The following is a 14,788-nucleotide window of genomic DNA, read 5'->3' as shown; positions in this document are numbered from 1 at the left end:
GTAGTGGGGTTGGGTCTCCAATCACTGCTGGGAGCTCTGTGCCCAAGGAACTAGATAAAGAATAAAAAGACATAATTGTGGTGTAAAATTCAAAAGAGAAATAAGAAGAAATGTATATGAAAGGCAGAGTTAGGATTGAGAAAAAGAAAATGAAACATTAAAATATTGAGAACTTAAAAAATGGTCTTTGTTATTTTTTAATATATATCTTACAAGAAAGACAGACAGACAGACAGAAAGATAAATAAATAAATAGATTATTAATACAAATATATATATAGGTTCATATCAGAGAAGACTGATCTCCAAAATCATGACGTCACAACCCCTCCTCGGGAACTCCTCCTTTACCAATCTATAGTGTACCATCAGTGACAGTCTGAGCACTCTCTTTGTTGTTCTGTGCCTATTTGGCCATCTAACCACGATACGCCCACATCCTCCCTGGTCCTTGGCTCCCCTCCACGTTCTATATAGTTGTATATTTCCATCATAGTATCCTCCTGCAGCTACTTTTCCCTCTAAATTCTGCCAAAACACATCCATGATTAGATTCACAACCAGAAATATGCTGGTGGGTCCCATCATCTGGTTTCCAGGGACGCTTGAATGGTGTAAAACGTCATATTCTGCATCTTTTTATAGGGACCGCAGAACCCAAAACAAATCCATAGACGATAGTGTTAACGTTTACCACTGTCCTGGTTAAATGGAGTTATCCACACTGGTTTACCTGCCCTCATTTTGAAGAATATCATCTCGCACAACTGTAAATAAAATATTTAAAAATTCTGCTTATTTGAACTTATTTTTTATATGGGGGCCGCCATTTTGTATTGAATTCGGCACCAGAAATTGACCAAAATCAAAAACAAATTACACACTTAATAAACTCCCACAGGCAAAAGCAGACTTTTTTATATATACATTTTACATCTATACATATTGCTCAACCAACACAAAACTTTTCAAACTTCTACCACCTAAATATCCAACCAGCAGCAGGCCCCGAGTCATTCACCTTCCAATTAAATCTTCGGCCCAAAAGGGAAAAACCCACAATATATTTTTGATTTGGTTCCGTGGTCCCTATACAGTCAGTTCCAAAATATGAACAAAGCAGAAGCAAGGAGTAAACGATGGCCGATCAAAGTTTAACAGGCATCCATTTCAATATGGACGATAAATCCTAAGGCCTACACTGATTTACGGAATAGTGGAATGTTAGTTCAGCCATCAGAGTCACTTTTGATCCTGTACAAAAACTGCATTGCACAGACTTCTGGTTTCTCGCAAGTAGTCTTTGAATGGATGCATAATGAGGCTGAAAGGTTATGTATTTCTGTACAGTGTAGAATCGGAGGAATTATAATTGACGAAATTACCATTCAGTCTGACATACATATTTCTCCCAATAGTTCAATTATTGAGTTTGTAGGTTTTTCTGAATGTTTGCCTGAGTCACAGCACATAAGAAAATTTCAAGATGGCACAGCAGAACAGAGGCTGGCAGCTCATGTATTCCAGATGCTTGTTCTTGGTATTGGAGGATTTCGCTTTCCATTTGCCTGGCATTGAAGCAAATTCTTCAGAAATTAACTGCATGTGCTATGAAGCTGTCTCACATCTAGCTCAGTGGGGTTTTAGTGTGAAAATGTAAGCATAGATGAAGCTGGAGCTAATCGGGCCTTTCTGAAAATGAACACTTCAATACAAAACATGGCAGCAATCAGTTAAGTCAATCCTGAGAGCAAGATCCATTTCATAATGGATTTCTCTCACTGTGTGGAACAAATTAGAAACAATATAATTAAAAGTTGCATCGTATCCTGATCCTTCCAAATAAATCTCTCATTTTGTGGAAATTTTGGGAAGGTGCATATAGATGGGACCCGACAAATCCATTACAAATTCACCGCAAGTTAACAAGGGACCATATATTCCCAACCCAAGCACAGAAAATGCGAAACCATCTTGCAGAAGATGTTCTTGATGGAGAAATGCTGAATCTTATGTTAGAATACCAGTCAGGATTGGGGTCAGATGGAAACAAGCTATGAGGTGTCATAGAATTCCACGGTCAAACAGGCAAGTTGATAGCAAATTTCTGAGATAGTCGACCCCTTACACAAACAAATGACCACCGCATTACTGAAAACAATAAAGTGCTCAAGTGGTTCCAAGTCCAACACAACACGATCGTCAGTGGAGAAGAAGAAGAAAAAGAAACTGATGTCATATCAATACCGGGATTACCTACAATCATGTATTGATGTTTTAGAGGTTTTGTCATGGAACACTTAATGCAGAACCCTGGGTCTTCCATAAATCCCTCTATAATCAACAGTGATCCAGTTGAAAACCACTTCTGTCAACAACGTGACTTGCATAATGGTAATACTACCAATCCTAATTATGCAACCTACAAAAAACAAATAACAGCATCATACTTGGTCAGACAATGACTTCGAAAAAGACCAGTTGTCCAAGGAAACGACCTGTAGCAGAGCCATACACGTTTAACAAGCCTGGACCCTTACGAAATGGGAAAGATAAGAAACCAAACACTTTTCACTCAGAAAAAAACCCCATGAAGGATGTAAGAACATTACCTACAGGCAAGACAGCTGTTGTTTGTATGTTCTGTATGACCTGTGTATTTTGCCATTGGGTATTATATCATTTTATTCTAAGGTGGCTGATGATATGGCATTTATATAAACAAAAACAAAAATCTCCTGAGCTTCTTCGACATTGTATTGGATAATTTCATTGTAATTAATAGAGGATCATACACGAGTGGCTATGTAATATGGAATTTATTAAACGAGTTCAATAATTTGATATTGCCTAAAGGTTCGTGGCATATTAAAGTATTGAACGAGTTTAATTAATATCACACTACATAGTCATGAGTGTAAGATTGTGTTTATCACATAACTCGTATGTATAAAATATAAGTGAAAACATGGCCGTATTACATGGTAGATAAATATTGTTATGTCACAGTGACATAATGACTACCTTTTAGGAAAGGAACATCATGTATAAGCATTGAAAGCATGTTATAATAAACATATCGATTCTTCATGTAAGCAGCATTCATTTAGGATTTTGAAATTCAATTTTCACAGAAAAAAAAGACTTTTTAGATAAGTTGAAGGAAAATTTAAGTTAACTCCTGTGTTAATAGGTATAATATATTGTTACCTGAGAAAGTGAATCGGTTCACTTTGGTAGTAAGGTTGATGCTGGGTAAGAACCCAAGAACACAGTCTGATCCAATCTCAGTGACATTTCCCATAAGCCCATTCACCAGTTTGTCTGACAATTTCTGTAAGAGTATTACCAGACATCCTTCTTTCAACCAAAGAATTCTGGGAACTTTCAATCTGTTAAGATATCTGGAGTCACCAACATCATCACTCTTGAATACCTTCAAATCTCCTGTTATCAATATATATATATATATATATGTTTAATGCATATATTTCTCGAGTCAATCCGTGAAACTTGGTCATTTCTCGTGAGTATAGAATTTGGTTCGATCGCAAAATAACGGTGTATTTGCGACTTTTAAGCGGTGTCAGTGGATAACTATGTGTCAGACAGTCGTAGTTATGGTTTCATTTTGTAAATAAATCACTTGTCTTCAATATGCAACCGAGGTACATCCAATATGGATAAAGATTTGTGAATGACACGAGCTGAAAAAGAAAAGGGGGTAACGGATTTCAATCTGCCGTTATATCCCTTTTTATTTTTTAGTAGAGGAGACCACTATTTTTTAATATTACAAGTAAAGCGATCCATGCTCCTGTGGGAGTATCGGTATTACTTGCACCTTCCTCCACATGATACTATTAAAAGCAATAGTAAAATCTTACAATATACGACACGATACTCTTTTCCTGTTCACATGTGCAATCATAACTATGACCTCCAGTGCTTACCCGTTTCAGAGATGATAAAAACAATCTGTAGTGACATAGTTTTGCCAGTTTGATTTTCAATTGTTGATTTTTTGGAGGGTTCCTTTGAAAGATATTTATCACAACTATGATCATAACTGACGTCAAGTCAGTGCAAAGACTTGAAAAAAACGCAGTAAGTATCAGGCCCAGTTTAGCTTTTATTTCTGCCAAACAGACAACAACTGTGTAAGTAGCAATGACAACGATCCTTCCATTGTTTGCATTCCGTAATATTAAAAAAAATGTTTGAACCAATCGTATGAAATAAAATATTCAAACAGACATGTCAGCACAAGAAGCCTATTGATTATTTTTTGTTTGGTTAATAGTGTTATCGCACACACAACTCCAGCTTTAAACTAACGATCGTCATCCGGAATTGTTACAAATGTCTCCTTGTGGAATCCAAACTGTATGGGCCAGCACTAGCATAATGAAACGATATGTCACTTTTATTTAAATCGTCCATAAGGTAATTATCTCATCACATACCACTGAGCAATTGTTCTGAATTCTATTGATTTTGGATACATGAACATCACTTGTATCCTTCTGATATCGGCATTGGAATTCGTACTTTTATTGACAAAAATGAATAGCACAACTGTCATTAGAATGGTAAACATCTTTAAATGATTCGTTTTGTTTGTTTTGTTTTACGGCCCATCGTTAATTTTAGTCATTTATGGCCAAACAACAATTACAAAAAAACGTTCACAAAAATAAATAAATGAAAACCAGAAACAAAAGGTGAAAATGTGTAAAAGATGTCAAAATACATCAATAGCAAACAAATTGTTTATAGAGTTTAGCATATCTTATAGAGAATAATTGAATGATACTAATCATAGATTGATTGCACAGAAACTGTATCAAATAAACGTTTCATAGATGGAATAGTATACAATCTGACACGTATTTGTTTGAAATCTGGGCCGTTTTCGTTTAAACGGTCATACCGATCGGACCACTGTTGTTCGTTTATTAAATAAGTCGGACCTAGTAATCTAATGCTGCTTTCAGGCGGGCCTTGAGAAAGCCTTGCCAGGCCTGCATACACATTTGCAGGTTCGCCAGGATTTATACCCGAAATTGTTACATTCATAAACGGGCAAACCGGTTGCTCCGCATAAACGAACAGGCCCCAGCGCATTCAATCATAAAGTGTCGGACTGTAAATGGTTAATCACATGCACACCAATAAGGTTGGTCGTCCTTATGTAAAAGGTAGCTATGTGTGATGTAGGTATGACCTATGCGTAGTCGCGAGAGAACAATTTCCTCTCTGTGGTCTGCTCTACCGTTCGCTCAACATACCGTTTGATCAACATACGGTTGAACTAAAAATAATTTTATGTTTGTTTCTTCAGACCATTTATTTTGACAATTCGTTTAAAAATCTGAATTAGGCCGTTTAATATCTTCCGTATTGAGGTTAAGTTCTGCCTCAGCAGCTCCATCTACTTTTATCAGTTATTCCGACATGGCCGGAAATCCAAGTCAACATCAATTGACAGAAAATTGAGATTTCTGCAATGTATTGTAGAATAGTGTTGTTAAAGTTCCGGTTTTTAATACATCATTCACTTTGAAGTAGTGACAAAGTGTTACAGCAGATAATAGTTTTTTTACATTTTATTCTATTCGATTTCATCAAAAGCTAGACCAAATGCAGTTGCGTCAGCTGTGAAAATAAAGGCATACTTAGGTAAGGGGACACGTTGCCGACAACGCATGCTGCAGAAACTTTCTCATCGACCTTAGAACCACCTGTGTATCAGATTTTGTAAAAACGAAATCTTGAGATGTACTTGAGATGAACCGGGAGAATCATGATTGCAAAACTTGTACAGTTTACGGAATAGTATTATACAACAAAATACAATGTAGTCTGCACCAAATTATAGAAAAGGAAGCTACAGTGTATTCAAAAATCCTTCTGTATACAGCATCGGTTCTTATGCCTATACATTTCCTTTTTTAAACCAACCTTTTTCTAACATGTTGATGCTAAAATGAATTTGAAAATATCATATTTGCCTAATTGTAAATGTTATGAAACACAGTGTAACATTTTCTAATGCATTCACATTTTGCAATGTTCCTAAATTTGTTGTTTCTGTTCATCGCAAAATTATTATTAATATCAATGCTTAACAGCCCATCATAGGTCGGTGGAATAGGTCCGTTTCAGGGTGATCTAGGGAAAACATTACTATGTTGTCAAACTCTTCTGACTTCAACTCATCAATGTCTCTAGTATGATAGAAAAAAGTCCTGAAAGATTCCCTGTGGGGAAAAAATTGAGGCAATTTTTAAATTTGGCCTAATTTTCACCTTTTCGCCAAAAATGAAGAATGAGAAAATATCGTTTAGGTGAAAGAAAATTCATGTTTTTGATATTTTCTTTGATATAAGAGTGTTGCAAATAAGTTAATTTATTACACATAACTCTATATCCTACTTTGACAAAATTGATTGGCTCTGGTATTGGCATCATATTTCAAAATCCAGGATGGCTGACAATATCCAGATTAAACAAAACAAAAACATGGTACGAGCCTACTTCGGCCTGGTACAGATATATTATAATGATATAATATATTAAAATAATTAACTCACACTAATATTGCATATATAACGTATTATCTGATAGTGTGAAAAAAATAGTTAGGTACATGTACATACAGAGGATACAGTTATTAGCAGCAAGCATGCAATCACCATGAACAGGATGGTTAAATAATACTTTCTCCAGAGTAGCCCTGTATGCACTTTTCAATACGCATGGCAATTCATCATTTAATTTAAATGAAGATGTATATTGTGTATTAAAAGCACATATAAACCTGTTGTAATTAACAATTTTGAGAGCTTTTGGGAAGAACAAATTAGCATACAATGAGTGTTTGTAAGGTTAAGACTCATTTTGTTTTCGATTATCGATCATTGAAAACTGAAGGTCCTCACTTAATTTTCTCTCAACGTCATTAACCGACTCGCCTTTAACACTCTGTGAGGTGTCGTCAGCATACATTGTCACTGATGAATACTTGAAGTAAGAAAAGTGAAGGTCCCAATATCGAACCTTGGAGCATACCAATATTTATATTTTTGAAGAATCTTGCACTCTGTCAGATAGATACGATTCGAAAATGTCATTGATTGTTCTGAGACACCGTAAGCCTTGAGTTTAAGTAGCAACAATTCTTGGTCCACAGTATCAAAGGCTTTACGTAAATCTAAAAACAAAACACCTGTTAATTTACCATCATCAACACTTTTGAACCACTCATCTACTAAACCAGTAAGAGCAGTTTCTGTGGAATGGTTAGGTCTGAAACCATAGTGAGAATCAGAAAGTAATTTATTTGATGACAAATATTCATAAAAATAGTTATGTAAATGTCTCTCTAAACTTTTACTGGCAATAGAGAGGACAGATATAGGCCTTCATTTCTGTCTTTTCGGGACTTGATATACAATAATGGATGGTAAGCACGTCCAAGATTGCGATTTCCCTCATGTGCCTGGTGGTCTGCATGAGGGATGTTGTGTGATTTGCCGTGATGCTTTGGGGGATGACAAACAAAAGGTTTACAAGAAAGGACTTGATACTCTCATTCGTGTCAGTAGTCTGCGAGGGGACAATGATTTGCATGAATATCTACTTAAAAAGTCAGTCTTCACCCATCGGAAATGTGTTTGTGCATAACCTCAAACGATGCAGAACTAATTATACTAGGGACCCCGAGGGTGACATGAGAAAGACTAACAGCGCAGAGAGTGAGGATGCCAGCTCAACAGCCAAACGTTTACGATATAGTCTTGGACCGTTCGATTGGAAGAGTGATTGCTTTCTGTGGTAAAGATGCAGTTGTTGACCCCAGACATCCGGACAGAGAGTCAGTGTCAGAAGTAACATTACTTGGATTCAGAACAGATATTTTGAAACAATGTAGCAAACGTGATGACTATTGGGCACATGGGGTCATGACAAGACTGAACGATTGTATAGATCTAGTGGCCACGGAGGCACGATATCACAAAAAATGCTATACAGACTTCTATTTCACAAATAAAAGTGAGCGTCGGACGACCAGCTAATGAAGAAAAGCAAAACTGCTTTGAGGCCATGTGTTGTTGGCTCGATGAGGAAGGTAGCACTGAGAAAATGTCTTTGTCTGAACTCCATGAGAAAATGACAGACTTAGGTGATGGTAAAGAAGTGTACGGAATCAAGAGACTTCGGGAGAAACTTGTTGAACATTACGGTGAACATATGTTCTGGTCAACAGTAAAAGGTGGTCGTGATGATGTGCTATGTTTTCGCAATATGGCCAGCTATATTGTGCACGAGAAATGGCATTCTGAAAAAAGAGAAAATGCACAACTGGAGACAGAGCGAATAGTTCATACATGTGCACAACTTTTGAAAGAAGAGATACGTGAGCTAGGGTACTCTAAAATAAACTACCCCAGTACTTCCGACATCAATGATATCAACAAGGGAAGGGAATTTCTTTCTCCATTGACACAAATATTCATTGAGACAATAGTAAAAGATGATGTCAAACGCAACAGCATTGGTCAGGCCCTTACACAATCTGTTAGACTAACGTCAATAATGTCTCCCATTTTGTTTGGGATATCTGTCGAAATGGACCACGTATTTGGATCAAAGTGGCTTGTAGACGAATTGTTTCGGCTTGGGTTTTCAATCTCGCATTTAAGAGTTAACCTTGTACAAACAATCTATTTTACAAGAGGAAATTCTAGGTACACTGTCACCGCCTTCAGATGCAGTGATAACCCAGTGGGCCTCGGATAATGCAGATCATGATGTCAGGACCATCGATGGTGGAAATCAATTTCATGCAATGAGTACTATATCCATGTCTGCTGTTGAGAGAGTTCAACTGGACATCAATCAGCGGGTCAAACGCATGGCAAGACTGAAGGTTTCTGAATTAATCAGTGACAAGGGCATACCAATCATCCAGTATGCTGGTCCAGCTTCACCGGCACTTTCCTCCATTAAGTATAAGAAACTGCTGGAAACTCGAAGACCGTATATCATACCACCCGTATCGTACTATGCCAACATTCTTTGGCAGTCAGTACGTGTTTTCAACAAATCAAGTACACATACGCCTAACTACACTGGCTGCATGCAACACTTCTTCAGGACACTCGATAAGACTGGTATGAATAAATGTCAAGTGCTTATTCTTCCATTCATTGATCTCAACCCAAATGATGACACATGTATCTACTCAACCCTGCTATATATCAATGAGCAGTCTCAAAGGCTTGGACAACAGAGTGCATCTGTGACCTTTGACCAGCCACTGTGGCGGAAAGCTGTTGAAATCATCAAAGCTTAAGATCTCACTCGCGTAGTTTGTCGACTTGGTGGCTTCCATCTTCTAATGAGCGCGTGTGATAGTATATGTACTATTATGAAGGGTTCAGGACTTGAGAAAACCATGGGGGAAGTGTATGGTGCCAACACTGTCACTCATATAAGTACAGGAAAAGCAATTGCCAGAGCGTTACGTGCACATTTTCTTGTTGAAATACCGCTGATGACAAAGCTATTTTCTGGCATTAGAAGACTAAGCAATCGTTGCTGAAAACAGATCGGAGAACACTGATAAACTAACCCTGACTCAAGTGAACAAAATCAAAGAGCTGAATTATTTCATAAACCATGATGATTCCGTGTCAATTAGTGAGATAGTTGACTCTGAGGAACTAGTCGCATTAGACAAGTGCATTGAAAATCACAAAGCCCATTTATCGATTCAATCCCGCACTGCCAAGTTGTGGATTTTGTTGTCTGTACTACATACGTGTCATCAATGACTTCATAGCCATCCGCCAAGGATCATGAACACCTCAGGCGTTCAGCAAAAAGATCAGCTGATATCACAGTCACTGGTGCGTCCAAATGTCGTAGGGATAACGAGGCATTTTTCACGAACACGAACAAGACACAATTCATAGAACTCCTTGTAGGTATCCTGCAGTCAAAAGGGCATACCACCAAATGTAGTGACGGCGATGCAGATACCTTAATCGTATCAGCCGCTCTGGGTTTTTCACAGAATAACAAATCAGCGGTGGTTGTCGCAGAAGAAACAGATATTTTCATATTGCTGAAACCTCATTGGGAAACCAACATGGCTGATATATTCATCAGAAAAGAAAGCAAGACAAGCTAACAGAAGAAAGGTGCCGAGGTGAATAACATTCGTGAAGCCCATGAAGTCATAGACACAGTTTTGCTACAAAATATATTGTTCATTCACGCCTGGAGCGGATGTGATACTACATCATCTACTTTTGGACAAGGAAAAACACACCTATTGAAAGTGTTTCTAAAGTCATACAGTACCCAACTCCTTTCCCAAGATTTCACTAATGGGGAGAAAACACCACAACAAATCGGTACTCTTGGTATCTCAATATTCTGTCAACTCTACGGAGCAAAGGATGATGAGTCTTTGACTTCACTGACCACGTTGAGACACATCAGGTATCAGGCAATGGTTACTCGATGTAATCGAATTGAGCTTGAACGACTGATGTAGTTCCACTGATGAGGATTAGACCTGGTTCAAAATACGTTTCATGCGGTTGCTCACATAATTATAGAAAATAATAGGTCAATAAAATCAATACAATAAATGTTTGACTAATTGTTGCCAGAACCTATCATAAGGTCAACAATATTTTTTCTAGGAACTCTGCTACATGTGATACTCCTAAAGCATTTTGTTTGTATTTGGTCATTTTGTAAAAAAAAAAAATAGAAGTTCTTTTGTAATTTTTATGTGACCTTTGTTCTTGTCGTTTTGTATATATTTTTAGTTCCCGATGTGTTGATTCTGTGCTATTGGTTTTCCATATGTAACTGTTTTTGTAGAACCTTTAAGTGTGTACGCAACTAACAGGACAAAGGTGTGCATGAACGAGATTACCAATACTCTTCTGCAACATTAAAAAAAGCATGCTGAAGTCGGCATCAGAGCCTTGCTATCACAAGGAAGCAAACACACTAACATACCTTTCGCACACATACACATGTACACAACACACATGGAGTCGCATCATTAAATCTTCACATTTAACCACGTATAAATGGCAAACCCAATGTTTGTACATCAATTGTTATGTGCTTGTGGGTTCCTGCTCTATTCATACATACATTTCAGCAGGTTAGCTTGGATGATGCATTAGGCATTTCTAAAACTGTATTTCTAATCGTGGTACTTTGTCTTCATAGAAATGAAAAAGTTAAAAACAGAAACGTTGCGTTGATGCTATTCCTTTTATTCAGGTGTTTCAGGTGCAGTCGGCAATTTAACACAAAATGCGATTTGGCCGTCTAATAGCCCCCTCCACCACCACACCTGCATCCTCCATGGTACGGATCGCCATAGTAGTTCTTTATACAAACACATTTATTGGTGGCCTCGTTACAAACGGAGAATCGATAATTCTTGCACTTTCCTCCACATGGGACTGCAATTAGCAATAGTAAAAACATTACAATACTCGATAAATAATATCGACATGGTAATCGTATGTTAACCTAGTGTGAAATCGTCTTTTGCGCTCTTTCTTGCAAATGCATATAGAAAACAGCACTATAAATCTTATCTAGAATTTCCAGTGCTCAACTCTTGTAAAACAAGAGCAAATAATTGGGTTACCTAACACTACACTAAAGTGGACTTGTACAAGAAAGCTATCAAATATAGGAACATTTTGTGTAAGGTTGCGTACTGATAACTGTCAATCAGCCATCAACACATCTGTTTCCCAATATAATAATCAACCAATCGTACAAATGTAGCATAATCTCACATTAATGGACAAGTTCGCCTAAGAGTGCAAATTATTGTTTCAACACATAATTGTACACAGAATGTCAGTGGTGCAATCTCCAAACCGTAGCTTAATACTTACGATCGTCATCAGTGATTGTTACCGTGGTTACACTGCGAGTTCCGATTGCTCCCCCAGCACTTGCTGATGTTAAAGTCACTTTAAACGTTTCAATTCTCTCATAGATCTGTACGAATAGAAATAGATCTTTAGATGTCCTACTAAATTGAAATCTATACACTGACTATATTGAAATCGTTCATTAGTGTATTACCACATACCAGCGAACAATTGTTAAGCATTGGATTGATTTCGGATGCATGCACATCTGCTGTATCTTTTTGATATCGGCAGTGGAGTTCATTTTCTCATTGACAGAATCAACAGTGCAACTTTAGTTAATACCTAAAACACAATACTATATTATTGTTACTAATACATTTCCTTCATTTTATACGGTAAACAAGATCTTGTCTAGGTACATGCTAATTAAAGATACCAAGTCTTTCAAGCATCTATATAACACCTACCTGGTCGTTTACGATGGGAATTTGGATGAATTTCCATTTTTCACCAACTCCAAATGTAACACTTCCAGAAGCACCTCTGTAGTCGCTATTAAGTCTAGCCGTTATACTAGTGGATTTCCAGTACATAATGACTTTATGGAGTCCTCCGGATATTCTATCGACCTGTAGTTTCACTACACCGGCGCTCTCTTTTACCACATAACTCGATCGTGCAAATTGGAATGTGGCTTTAACTATGAAAATAAATAATTTACTCGTGAAAGTTCAATTTATATCAATTTTCATTTATTCATTATAACAGTTATCCCACAATGGTCAAAACCTCGCAATCACATTCTGTTTCTAATAACATAATTGTGTTTGTCGATTATTTCAAGTTCATATATGTCTAAATATCCAAGAGACCTACTTTATGATTTCTTAATAACCTTAACTTTTCTTAATCATCTCAACTTATTTTAAGACTGTTTCAAAATACAAATGTTACTTTAAAAAGGCATTAGAACATATCTATTCTGATGAGGGAAACTTACGTATGCAGCCGCCATATGGATTACCCACGAATCCTGGTTTACAGGAACATTTGAATGTATTCTTGTTGCAGATTGTATTTGCTTTACATTTTTTCCAGCATGGCTCTGAAACGAAACGATTTTGAAATGTCATATTTTTCATATGGTATCTGTTATTACGTACATGAATACATTGACTTTCGTTATTGACACACTTTATTATTACATTGTAACTTGATATCTTAAATATTATAAAATAATTCATCAACACGTATTGAACAAATATCTAAATGGATGGCAAGAGATCAAACGTGGAATATGTACGATTATGATATCTTACCGACACAACGGTGAGCACTATCGCCATGGTAACCTGGGTTACACACACATCTTCTGTTAATTAGTGTGGATCCTGAACAACACCTAATAGGATAGGTTCCCTCTGTAACATGATGACGCCATACATTATCCAACAGAACCAACTCATTAACACAGTTCAAATATTTAGTATAAATATGTGATTCCACGTATACGTATCTGACATAACAGTATCGTTGAAATGCCAGACTATATTTTTGAAGCATCTTTCATGAATGTAACTTCAGTTTTACACGTACAATGTATATATGATAACTCATATTTATATCTATCAAACACCAGTTCGTGACCTAAGGTAAACATATGACGGTACTTACTGACTGCAGGTCTATGATTACATAGAACATATGCGTACCATATTGTTTCAAAATTATTAATAAACATATGACGGTTCCTAATGACTGTAGGTCTATGATTATATAGAACATGCATGTACCATATTGTTTCAAAATGTTTTACCACCGTCATCGAACTAAAACAAATATACATACGTGTTGTCCCGAACAACGAGAGGACGCAGAGCGTGAAGCAAAACCCTAGCGTTGGTATGGAGTGGAACATCTTGAAGAGTGGTTGGAGATTGCTTACTACTTGGGTATATTTATACAAAAATCATCTTATGACTTTTACAGTACCCAGTGAAATTCTATGTAGATGTAATAGGATTAGTTTACGTAATGCGATCAGTAATCTTGTGGTTGTGGACATTAAAGTCACCGACAATTGTTATGGTAACACAAACATTTTTTTTATTCTTGTACCGTAATCACGATGTCAACATCTGTTTTTTTACATACTGGTGTACCAGAATGTGACTTTGAAGTAGATGGTATATTTTTACATTTGAATCATTGCGTATCGTGTAAGTACTACAGATTCTGCAAACTACGGAAATATTTCATTTTTAATCTGATCCTATTATGCCGATACTGCTTTTGTGCGTTTGTTCAGTCATGCATGTTTTTGTATCGAAATTGATCTGAACTATGAAACATAAAACATCGTCGAGTATGGCCAAGGTTTAAAAGGTGTACCATCGAAAATGAAATTTATATAATTTTCTAATCGAAATGCAAACATTAGCATTAGCAAGAGGCCCAATGGTCCTTCATCGCTCACCTGGTATTAATCGAATACTTTTAACCTTACATGGACTATTTAGTCAAATAGCATCCTGAAAATGCATAAGATACTGAAAATAAATACTTCCTAACGAAATTTCGTGCTGTTGATAATGACATGCGACCTGAAGCCAACGTCCAGTGTGGTCAGATTTATGTTTGGGAAAGCCGTTGATAAATATAAATACAACATCCGGGATTGGTTTGTTTGTTTGTTTGTTTGATTTTGTTTAACGTCCTATTAACAGCTAAGGTCATTTAAGGACGGCCTCCCCTGTGTGCAAGATGCATGCGTGTAGTGTATGTGTGTGTATTTTGGGAGGCTGCGATATGTTCGTGTTTGTCTTCTTGTGATAGCGCGGAACTGATGCCGACTT

General features: G+C 36.9%; 1 protein-coding gene across 1 annotated transcript; it reads right to left on the bottom strand.

The window, feature by feature from the left end:
• Positions 1-11,297: 11,297 nt before the first annotated feature.
• Positions 11,298-13,851, bottom strand: LOC110463423. The gene is made up of 6 exons (XM_021518010.1): positions 13,782-13,851; positions 13,253-13,354; positions 12,934-13,038; positions 12,401-12,633; positions 11,952-12,057; positions 11,298-11,504 (listed from the first exon to the last, which is right to left on the bottom strand). Exons 1-6 carry the CDS (start codon positions 13,849-13,851, stop codon positions 11,368-11,370), a joined length of 753 nt encoding a protein of 250 aa, XP_021373685.1. The 3' UTR covers positions 11,298-11,367.
• Positions 13,852-14,788: the final 937 nt, after the last annotated feature.

The sequence above is a fragment of the Mizuhopecten yessoensis genome, unplaced genomic scaffold, assembly GCF_002113885.1.
Source record: "Mizuhopecten yessoensis strain PY_sf001 unplaced genomic scaffold, ASM211388v2 scaffold10905, whole genome shotgun sequence".
Classification (NCBI taxonomy): domain Eukaryota; kingdom Metazoa; phylum Mollusca; class Bivalvia; order Pectinida; family Pectinidae; genus Mizuhopecten; species Mizuhopecten yessoensis.
Note: the sequence above shows the minus strand (reverse complement) of the source record. Positions and strands in the feature narration are given on the sequence as shown.

What these genes read in the sequence shown, in the direction of transcription:
- LOC110463423 (XM_021518010.1), bottom strand. Translation starts at nt 13,851, where the DNA reads ATGTTCCACTCCATACCAACGCTAGGGTTTTGCTTCACGCTCTGCGTC. An exon ending in CTCGTTGTTCGGGACAACAC is followed by an intron (nt 13,355 to 13,781) that starts GTATGTATATTT and finishes ATCATGTTACAG; the next exon opens with AGGGAACCTATCCTATTAGG. An exon ending in TTCCCATCGTAAACGACCAG is followed by an intron (nt 12,058 to 12,400) that starts GTAGGTGTTATA and finishes CTATTCGTACAG; the next exon opens with ATCTATGAGAGAATTGAAAC.